General features: G+C 41.1%; 1 protein-coding gene across 2 annotated transcripts; it reads right to left on the bottom strand.

The window, feature by feature from the left end:
• Positions 1-396: 396 nt before the first annotated feature.
• COQ3 (coenzyme Q3, methyltransferase) lies at positions 397-9,240 on the bottom strand. 2 transcript variants are annotated; one of them, XM_081186660.1, is made up of 8 exons: positions 9,079-9,159; positions 8,465-8,533; positions 6,934-7,045; positions 5,802-5,954; positions 5,182-5,281; positions 4,321-4,563; positions 2,967-3,126; positions 397-1,579 (listed from the first exon to the last, which is right to left on the bottom strand). In XM_081186660.1, the coding sequence occupies exons 2-8, from the start codon at positions 8,469-8,471 to the stop codon at positions 1,374-1,376; spliced, it is 981 nt and encodes a 326-aa protein (XP_081042786.1). In that variant the 5' UTR covers positions 8,472-8,533; positions 9,079-9,159; the 3' UTR covers positions 397-1,373. The 2 variants fall into 2 exon arrangements, with proteins under 2 accessions (XP_081042786.1, XP_081042785.1); XM_081186659.1 differs by lacking the exon at positions 8,465-8,533 and having other exon boundaries at positions 9,079-9,240.
• Positions 9,241-10,739: the final 1,499 nt, after the last annotated feature.

The following is a 10,739-nucleotide window of genomic DNA, read 5'->3' on the forward strand; positions in this document are numbered from 1 at the left end:
ATTGAGAAGTGCCTACATTTTTACTGCTAGAGATGGAATGTGTCTGTTCCTCTGATTAGGCACCAATGGTGCTATTGCAACAAACCTCACATGAAATATTGATTGTAATATTTAATGGAATTATTCTTCATTGTTTCTAAGGGTGGTAAAAGCTATTTTAGCAAAAAGCTTTTGTGGCTTGGTACTGACAATCTTGCTGGTGCAGTTCAGATTTTAGAATTTAGCATAAGATGGAATAAGTCTTAGCTACTGCCATTTTTTGGTTGGGCAGTGTTCTCAAAGCTACTGTACTAACATGAGTTTGACCAAACTGCAGGAGGCAGAGTGGAAGACAGGAGTGCCTGGCGTGCTCTGGTCCATGGGGTCACAAAGAGTCGGACACGACTAAACAACAAATTGCCATTTTTAAAGACCAGTTTATTTCTAGGCATTACCTTCATGAAGGAAGGGACCAGATTTACACTATACCCCCACCCCAGAGTTTGTGATATGTTTTCTAAGCACATTTTCCAATCCAAGCTTCTTTAAGTCAGGTGACTTCAATATCTAGTAGAGTACAGCTTACCCTACCATTTCCTTAGATCACTGGACAAGGCTTAATTTCCAGTCTGGATACCATACCAAGGTCCCTTGGAGTCTAGTGATCAGAATGTGCCAAGGCACAGTTCAAGTGACAAAAACATTCTAGCGTCTGTCCCTACAGCTATGGAGAATGCATGGCTGTATTTTGCCACAAGCACATGTATTTCCAACATGATAGTCACATGATGATGTCCCCATTTCCTAGCCCTGCATTTCCACATGGGAGCAGTGCATTAAGCAACCCTCTGCTCACCCACATATTGAACAGCAACTCTTAACAAGTCAAGAAATAGTCCTCGCATTGATTTAAGTCTTGGTTCCATTGAATGTACCCATAACAGCATACCTGAAGATTAACAGGCAAGCAAGAAATAAGTAGGGGTTTATTTCTTAGACAAGCTGCTGAATTAGGATAATAAAAGCAATTCAGCTGTTTTACAAATACAAAATGTAGCATTTTAAACCAGTAACTCTAAAGTCTATGAAAATAATTATTCTCTGGAATTTTAGAGGCATGCATTTTAAGAACTCTTTCACAAAGAACTGCCCCTTTCCCAATAACTTGCACAGCACACCTAATCTGTAGGTATACAATTGACTCATTATTTAACATAACTCATCTCTGAGAGCTTTGTAGATCTGATACTGTGGAGAATGAACCATTCTTTACCACAAGACAGACTGGCAGACACATTCTAACATCCAGCACTGTGAACACAATACTGTTTGTTCCTTCCTGGTTCATTACAGTCATTTATGCAAATCTTCCTCCAACTTCCTACTACCTCTGGCTATAATGTCTTAGCTGGAGGTTCTGATGCCATAGTTTTTGTCTGGAGCTGCTCTTTGTCTGTCTCTAGATTTGGATCCACTTGTTCCTGTATATCTGCTTTTACAGCATGGAGTGCATAGTTAATACTAGTGCTTTCAGTCCAGCTCCAGGACCCAAACAGGGGGTTGTACAACATTCCTTTCACTGTCTTGACTAAAAAGCCATCTGTAAGAAAGGAGAGAGAGAGACAGCATAAGGAGACTATTCTTAAAAAGGACCTAACATCCACAGTAAACATGTGCAAAATTTCCTGTAACGTCATTCTGGCACAATGGTGGTGTTGTCTCAATAAACTGCCAGCCAAAGCAGCATTACGAACAGGTTTTAAATCTTGATGCTATCAAAACATTCATGAATGTCCATCCCAAGTAAAATGTATCTTGCTGAATACAGTGCTACAAAGTCAAATTAGCACCTGGCTGATTATTTTTGAATTGTGACTAAAACCACAGGTTAACACATGCATTAACCCAAACTCAGAGTCAAAACAAAATACCTATCTTTAGAAAGTTGATGTTTATAATCATTTTTAAAGGACACCTACAATTTACACACCAACATTTTACACATCAGATGATCCAATAGTCAGTGTTGAGGTATATCTACATGTTCCTGTGTGTGTATATACCACTTCATCATTTCATTGTCAGCCCTCTCCCTCCCCCAAGTGGAATAAACACTGTTACCCAAACCTGCCACTTGTAGAACGGTACACTTGCCCCTTCCCAACCCCATGATATCATACAGTAAATCTTCTCACTGATGCTTAATTAACATAAATTCCTAAAGCAGAGAAACTGTTTTATGATAGAATCCCTTCTGAAAATACACTTTAAATGCAACCTACAAAAATCAGGGTGAAAACGGGACACCAAAAAAGGACTAACAGGGCAAACCTATGTTCACTCGGAAGAAAGTCCTATTTAATTCAATAGAGCTCAACCCCAGGTAAGTGGGGTTAGAACTGCAGGACAGGGACAAGATGCTGCTGTCCCTGACACCTTCCCCCATTTAATTATTTACAGTCATTCTTCACCACTCTTCATCAAAGGATTCCAGGGTTGTGGGTGTAAGTGTGAACAAATTCACAAAACTGTCTTTCACTTCCTGGTGTAAGCCTGGCAGGTCTTTTGATTTAGAAGAGTTTGGATTTGATATCCCGCTTTATCACTACCCAAAGGAGTCTCAAAGCGGCTAACATTCTCCTTTCCCTTCCTCCCCCACAACAAACACTCTGTGAGGTGAGTGCTGAGAGACTTCAGAAAAGTGTGACTAGCTCAAGGTCACCCAGCAGCTGCATGTGGAGGAGCAGAGACGCAAACCCAGTTCACCAGATTACGAGACTACCACTCTTAACCACTACACCACACTGGCTCTAGATTTAGTATTTCATACACCTTAGATTCCCCCCACCCATTGACTACATATGATTACTCTGCAAAGCATGCTTGCTTTATGTGACACCTGTATCAAGGGATAGTTAAGGTCAGCTAGCAGCCAAACTTGAAGGAAGTTACTGACTATGTCCTTTCATTGGGGTTTAAACACTTACTTGACTCTAGGAGCCTCTCTAGCTCCTCAGGCGGTATGAACTTCTCCCAATCATGGGTGCCTGTCGGAACAATGCCCAATACTCTCTCAGCTACCACAATGCCAAAGATGTAGGACAGCTGTGATTTGTTGATTGTAGTAATAAATAAGGAGCCTTCCGGCTTAAACAACAACAGCACAAGTGTTAGCACATCTGTCATGTATACACAATATAACTAGCAGCATCCAGTTAGTGTGTGAAAATTAGGATTGTCACCAAAGTAAATAAAAAAAATGTGGTTCAAGCTTAAATTGATTTTAAAAATCTTTACAGATTTTCAAGACATTGCAGCAGACACCATCTTAGAAAAAGAATTTCCTTACATATGTGCATATAATGCTTCTTCAAATATTATTCTTGCCTCCAGTTTTCTGGAATAAAACTATTTTAAAATTCTGCCATCCCTACAAATACTGGCACCTTTCTTGCCAATCACCAGATTTTTAATTGGTGAAACTAGCCTATCAGCCAAGTAATGTAGCTCTAATCATGTAGGCCTAGCCAAAACATATTTGCGTGGGTCAATTCAAAAAAAGGTCTCATCAGAGCTGTTTGAATTTGTACTATAAGCAATGCAATTTATACTGAAGCCAAATTCAAATTTATTCATGTTACTATGGTTCTGAGATTGGTATACAGAATATCTGCTAAGCGTTACTGCAATATTTTTGTGCACTAATAACTGTTTGGCTTGTTTCTATAAGAAAACAATCTAGGGCCCCATCTGCATTCTATATTCAAAGCAGTATTGTATCACTTTAACAGTCATGTCTTCTTCCCCAAAATCCAGGGAACAGTAGTTTGTTAAGGATGCTGAAAGTTGTGACAAGACTGCTATTCCTCTCACAGAGTTATAACTCCTAATGGTTTAATAGTCAAACCCTCTTTGCAGGGAATGCTGCGAGTTGCAGCTCTGTGAGGAACAGGGTGCTACAAGCCAGGGTTATGTGATCGCTAAACTACTATTATTTACCCTGGGGCCCTTGGGATAAATAGAACTCAAAATATCTACTTATTTATTTTGTGTTTTATAATTTATTTCCTTCATGTTTTTAGGTAAATGCAACAGATCTGTACCCAGAACCCATTTATTGTCTGGTTTATTTCCTCAGCAGGAAAAAGTGCAATATTGTAAAGGTTGTGTTTGTTTTCAATCTGGATAATTTGAATCAATAAGGGTTGCATAAAATTACACTCTTTAGCACAGAGCAAGTAAAAAAAAAAGGAAACCAATGCAAAACATTTCTTATAATCAACAGCTTAATTTTACAGTGCAAATGATTCAGCATTCTTTTTTTGCTTTCTTCCAACTCACTTTTAACACTTTGCTGCAGCCCCTGATAAACATTTCCACATCAGCCACATGTTCTACAACTTCAGAAGCTACAATGACATCAAATGTGTCTGATGCCTCTTCCACAATATCCTCTAGCGTACAGGATTTGTACTGTATTCTCTTAGCCAGGACTGGATCAAATGATTTATGCAGTTCTGCTGTTCTAATGCTGTCTTCCAGAGGATCAATCCCAGTAACCGAAGCTCCCAGTCTACCTAGAGGCTAAGACCATAGATACGTTAGTCTCTTCTGCTTAAAAAAAAAAAGAATATGTAACCAAGTTGTTATTTGATTAGAAGGAAGTTACTGAAGAGCTTAAAGTAAAATCCAAAGCTTCCTCCCTAACATCTATCCCTTTGGTGTCTCTCCACCCCCACCCAAAAAAACCCCTACTGGAATAATAGAAGGGACAGATCCAATAATATTCAATTATTTTACTTTTTCTAGGTTGATTAAGAAGAACCGATCATCATAAGCATAGTTGCAGTTTAGACTGCCAATTATAATAAATAGCTAATTATTTTGTCTTCTAGAAACTGTAGACCACAAACACATACTATAAAAAGTAAATTCTGCATTTCCAGCAAGAACACAGCAACGTCCTGCCTGCACATAATAAATATGTGCATCGGCACACACACCATAGCATTTTGCTTTACTAGACTATCTTACTATAAGTAATACCATAATGAACTAATAGAGCAGATTGCAAGAGAGACTTCTAATTAAACAAGTACTTGGAAGAACAAAATAAGCACTATTCAAAACTTCAGTGCTGTGCTACTTCAAAACAAAGGGTCAGGGATAAGAAAATTTATTATCAAAAGGAGTAAGCCCTACCTCAGTTAACAATCCACCACCACAGCCAACATCCAGGATCTTCACACCAGAGAGAGGGCTTCCAGGCTGATGATCATTTCTCATATTTAAAACAGTATCTCTTACACAAAGTACAAAACAAATTATGTTTTAATTATGACTGTCCACCAGTAAAGATCAACTACACTTGCATATTACCAATGCCTCAAAATGTTTGCCTTGCTGAGATACGGAATGAAATCAGGGAACTTTCTGTTTACTAAACAAAGGTTCGTCATCCTTAATATTCTCTTCTTTTTCATCTCCTATTACAATACACACTCCAGAATCAACATTGGCTCAAAAATAAAGACGCATATGCTTACCTCATAGCTCCCATTATTAAAACACACCCTCATTAAGTGAAATTGGTCTCCACATATCAACTAAGTAGTAAACAACAAAAAGCCCACTTACTTGTGAATAGAACTGCTCATTCAGTCTACCACTTAAAGTCTACAGCTCCAGTTGTAATAGCTTTGCACTCAGTAAATATTTAAGCTGAGCAATACAAATGAAGACACCTCTACTCTAAAAGGTGATGTGTTACGATTTTCAGATTCCCAGAAGTTTGTAAAAGCTGACCCATTCCAAAACCTTACCTAATAAATGGCACTCTAATATCATTCATAGAATGAAGAGCTGCATAATCTCCATGCTCATCCCACCATTTATGTGCCAGGAGTTGGAATTTTTTCATCTCCTTTGGATCGACTGTTGTTTGTGACATGCTGTAGTGTCGCTCTGTGAGTAACCTAAACATCAAAGGTGTTATTACATTAGATGGCATAAAAAGAGGGATCAGCTAGCAAAATATGATTTTAGAAGTGCAACAAGAAGTTCCCTTTCTGGAAAAGGGAAATTTCACGAGTGGATAAATTCAGATTACAGCTGGACCCCACATGATCGCTCCTTACATTGAAGGCTAATGTATTGAAGGCTAATGTATTTCGGAAATAGTTTTATCAATGGCTAATAAACACAATAGCTTCATGGAATCTCCATGTTCAGGGAGTGACATTATGCCTCTGAATACCAATTGGTGGAGTACGAAAGATGGTGGTTTTCATGGCCTGTTTACGAACTTCAAAAAAATCTAGCTAGCCACTTTAGGGTTAATTGGGCCCTTGGTTTGAATCAACCGAGCACTTGTTACATTCATGTTGACAAAGTCTAGAGACTACAAACTATCTGACCTACGTAGAGACAAATAATTCACAAATCACATCCAGTAATCCAAGAGGTGGATGTGCAGAATCCTGCTGCCCAACATATATAAATTATGCCTTACCAACATGTAATGGCCCTTTTGTTTGAATAAAACAAATGGCTGTCCATTAGCAAGGTTTGCCATGCCACTACGTAAAACATTGGTGGCAGGGACACTAACATAATGGCACAAAATGTGCTTTATGCTTACAATACAAAGGCACAAGTGTCCAGAATGCTACTAATTTGTAGGCCATGCACCAAGAGAGTTACAGATTACACTACTGTTATTTTTTTACTTATTAAGAAATGTATGAAAACCATAACCCCCTCCAAAAAACCCACAATCTTCATTTTGAGCTGAGTCAATCATTATGAAGTAATCAGAAAATACAGGAAGTGTGGGAGGTTATTATTTTTGTTTATTACTATGTTATTAATTTTTCTGTTTTTATATTGTAAACCACTCTGTGATCCTTGGATGAAGGATGGAACAGAAAATTAACAGATAATAATAATACTCACATTGTGTTCCTCGCTTGAACAAAACTAACAAATATATGATATTTTAACTGATTTTTACACCTCTTAAGGAAGGGTATTTGGACTATTTGAGGAGGCTGTCCATAGTGATTACCTGGAGAGAGAGAAGTAAAGCAATTTTTGTTGTAAGCTTCCTGGCCCAACAATTTTTAAAACTGCTAAGAATCCCTAATACATCTGAGTTTCTAGCTGAACAGGTTAGCACCTATTTTCTACAAACAATGGCTGCAAACAGTTGGCTCATGTAACATTTTGGAGTTCTTTCAGCAGCATATAACGTTTTGCATATTTTCATAATTAGTCTCAGGAATCAGATTGTTTTAATCCAAAAGGGCAACCATGTGTTACCACTCTTATACATAAGTTATGTTTGTGACACTGCTTTTTAATGGGCTAAAACTACTATGTGCAAGAGCTCCTTTTCCCATATTGACACACCATTCCTATAAGATCAGCAGATCAGGCACTCCTCATCTAATATGGTGCAAGAGTCAAGAAAAGGCCCTTTTCGGTGGTGGATCCTTGCACCTTGGGATCCTTGCACATGCATCTCGCCTCATTTTTTACAGATCCAAGTAGCTAGTAAATACAGCTTTTCAGCGGGCATTTGGAGGAGATGAGACCTGATTGTTGCTGTGATGAAAAACTGTTATTCAGTGATTGTTGTATGTTTTTAATGGATTTTACATATCCTTATTTACTTGCTTTGATTTTAAACCATCCTGTGGCCTGTACAAAGGTGACAAAAATCATCTAAATAAATAAATACACAAATACTGTCAGGAAAACTACCTCAGTAGTGAAAGATCCACACCCTCACACTCCAGTGATAATTTCAATGCAAACTTAACATTCAACAGAACAAGCTAGTGACATGAGTATCAGACAACCTGGTTGGAGCTGTGAAAATTCATCCAAAGTTAGATGGCAAAGCCATTTACCCACCTTCTACCGCATTAGCAGCACACCCTAGGTACCCCTGCCCGTACGGGCCAGTCTTGACAGACTCTAGGGTTGTGCGCCCATCTCACTTAAGAGGCCGGGGGCCAGCGCTGTCCGGAGACACTTCCGGGTCACGTGGCCAGCGTGACAAAGCCGCATCTGGCGAGCCAGCGCAGAACACGGAAACGCCGTTTACCTTCCCGCCAGTAAGCGGTCCCTATTTATCTACTTGCACTTAGGGGTGCTTTCGAACTGCTAGGTTGGCAGGCGCTGGGACCGAGCAACGGGAGCGCACCCCGCCGCGGGGATTCGAACTGGTCTTGATCGGCAAGCCCTAGGCGCTGAGGCTTTTACCCACAGCGCCACCCGCGTCCCCGCAGCACACCCTAGCACCTTGTAAAATTGCATAAGCAGCAAATTGAGGTTCCTGTTCCTAAGGAGCTTACAATCAACAGACAGCGGGGAAACACTACAATGGCAGGGGCAGGCAAATGCCACGAAACCTATCTAGAGCTTTGGCTGTAATCCGTGACAGCTGAAACACTGGGGTAAAAGGAAAATTTAAGCTCACCAGGCATGAATGCAACAGGTGCAGTTTTCTGCTATGTCAATTGGTAGGGCTGTAATTGGTAGGGTTGTCCTAAACAAAAAAAACTCAGTAACTTCTAGGGTGTCCTGGTTTTTACTTTTAGAAATATGGCAGCCCTGCGAGAGGAAGCCCCGCTTGCTAGGGTCGCCGCCTGCCTTGTACAATACATGATTGTCCCCTATTCCGATCTGAAATGCTGCGTCCTGTATTGATACATTTTTGTCTTTTCTCTCTCTCGTTAGGGATCCTCTCCAAATGCACGTGTTTGAAAGCGTGCTTGAAAGATCCTGTATTTAAGCCAAGCACAGACAGATTTAGAAATCCATTTGTAGGGTGGGCGGGTGTGACCAATTTCAAAAGGATCGTCCAGTTAGGCTGCAGCAGATTGTAATGAAATGCTCTGAAGTCACTTCAGCACCAGATTGGGGGGGGGATCGGCTCCCCAAGCCTTTTACCAGAGCAAAAGTGCCAATTCCGCAGGGATAACAGAGAGCCACCCAGCCGGAGATACGTGCGGAAGAAGCCCGTCAGCATGCAAGGACACCGAAGGTAGGGCAGGACCCCATAGCCACGGCGAAGCGCAAAGGCTTACTCACAGGAACTCAGGGCGCGCCGGCAAGCTGCCCAGCCTCCCGCCGTCTCCCCGCGGAAGACCCACAGCCGCCTGGCCCGACTGAGGCAGCCGCTCTGCCAGCCCTTCATGGCTCAAGTGGATCTCCGCGCGGTGCCACTCTCAGGCGGGGCTCCACCTCCCGGCCCCTGCACCTAACCAATAGGGCTCGTCGTTTCCAGCCACAACCCGCGCTCAGCTTCCGGTTCCGGCGAGAAGAGACGCAGCTTTTAGGAATAGCGCCACGGTCATCCTGAAAAGCCGCCGGGGGAAACAGCCCTGCAGCAAAGTCAGACTGTAGTCCTGCTTGCGGGATGCCAGGAAGCCGCTTTTTTGAGCACAGTTTATTTGTTAGTTTATTTGAAATATATATATTTATGTACCGCTGTGTCATTAAAAAACAAACAAACCACACACACCCAAATCGGTTAGCAGCAATAAAACATAAAACCATACAATAAAAGACAAATAGGAAAAAGATAACTACTGTGGGAAGGATGCATTCTTAATTGTCTGCATAGGCCTGAATAGAGAAGTTTACACCAAGGCTGACACAGAAGGAGCTTGCTGAATAATGGCAGATAATTCCACAGGACTGGGCAGATGACACCAAAGGTTCCGTTTGTTATTGTCCAAGGAGCCGCCCCAACTTGGGGAGTGACAGACAATGCTCCTGCAGATTATCTCTGGGATATAAGGATTCAGGCAATTCCTGAGGTACCCTGGACCTAAATTGTTCTGGGCTTTGTAAATTAGTGCAAGAACCCTGAACCTGGTTCCATAGTAAGTGAGCAGTCAAAGCAGCTGTTTTAGCAATGGCGTCACAGGTTCTTGACCAGAAGCTTCTGTCGGCTGCTTTCTGCACCTGTTGGGAGTTTCCAAACCAGACCAAGGGCAGGTCCACATAGAACACATTACAGTAATCCAGCCTCGAGGTTACCAATACATGGACAACAGCAGCCAAGTTATCCCTGTCCAGGAATAACTATAGTTGGTGAATCAGACAAAGCTGGTAAAAAGTTTAAAGGGGGGTGGCTCTTGTTTTAGGTCTTTCTCAGCAATCATCAGTCTCTGTTATAGCCTTTCCTTATTGCAACGTTTCAATATATATTTTGTAAAGTGGAGAATAAAATGGCTGGAGCAACAAATGTATATTTTAATTTGTACAGTAGGCTAATTTCACCACTCGAGTGTGGCCTGGCTCGCAGACAGATGTTCCCTTCCTGCCTTTATGGCTTGCACATGAGGGGAGAAAAAACTTCTGGTTGTTTACAATCTTGTACATGGGATGGTTCTCGGTGAGACCTTCAACCTCCAATAACTCTTCAATTGTCTCTTCATTCAGCACAGAGAATAGACTCTTATCTAGGCAACCGTTTTGATTCCACAAGCACTAGAATAATTGGCAGGGTGTGTAAGAAAGGTGATGAAATTATAAGGTAGGTAACTGATTGTATGGGCTGGTGGTGGCACAAGGCACTAAAACCCAAATAGGCCCAGACAGCCTCCTTCTCTCACTTCTTTGGATCCAAGTCAATATGTTTATCATATTCTGTAGAAAAATTAATTATAGCTCCAGTAAAGGAAACTCAATTTACTTAAAAGCTCATTGTGACAACAGTTTGGTCCCACCATTCTCTCTGTGAT

The sequence above is a fragment of the Podarcis bocagei genome (genome assembly GCF_964188305.1).
Source record: "Podarcis bocagei genome assembly, chromosome: 3".
Taxonomy (NCBI): Eukaryota; Metazoa; Chordata; class Lepidosauria; order Squamata; family Lacertidae; genus Podarcis; species Podarcis bocagei.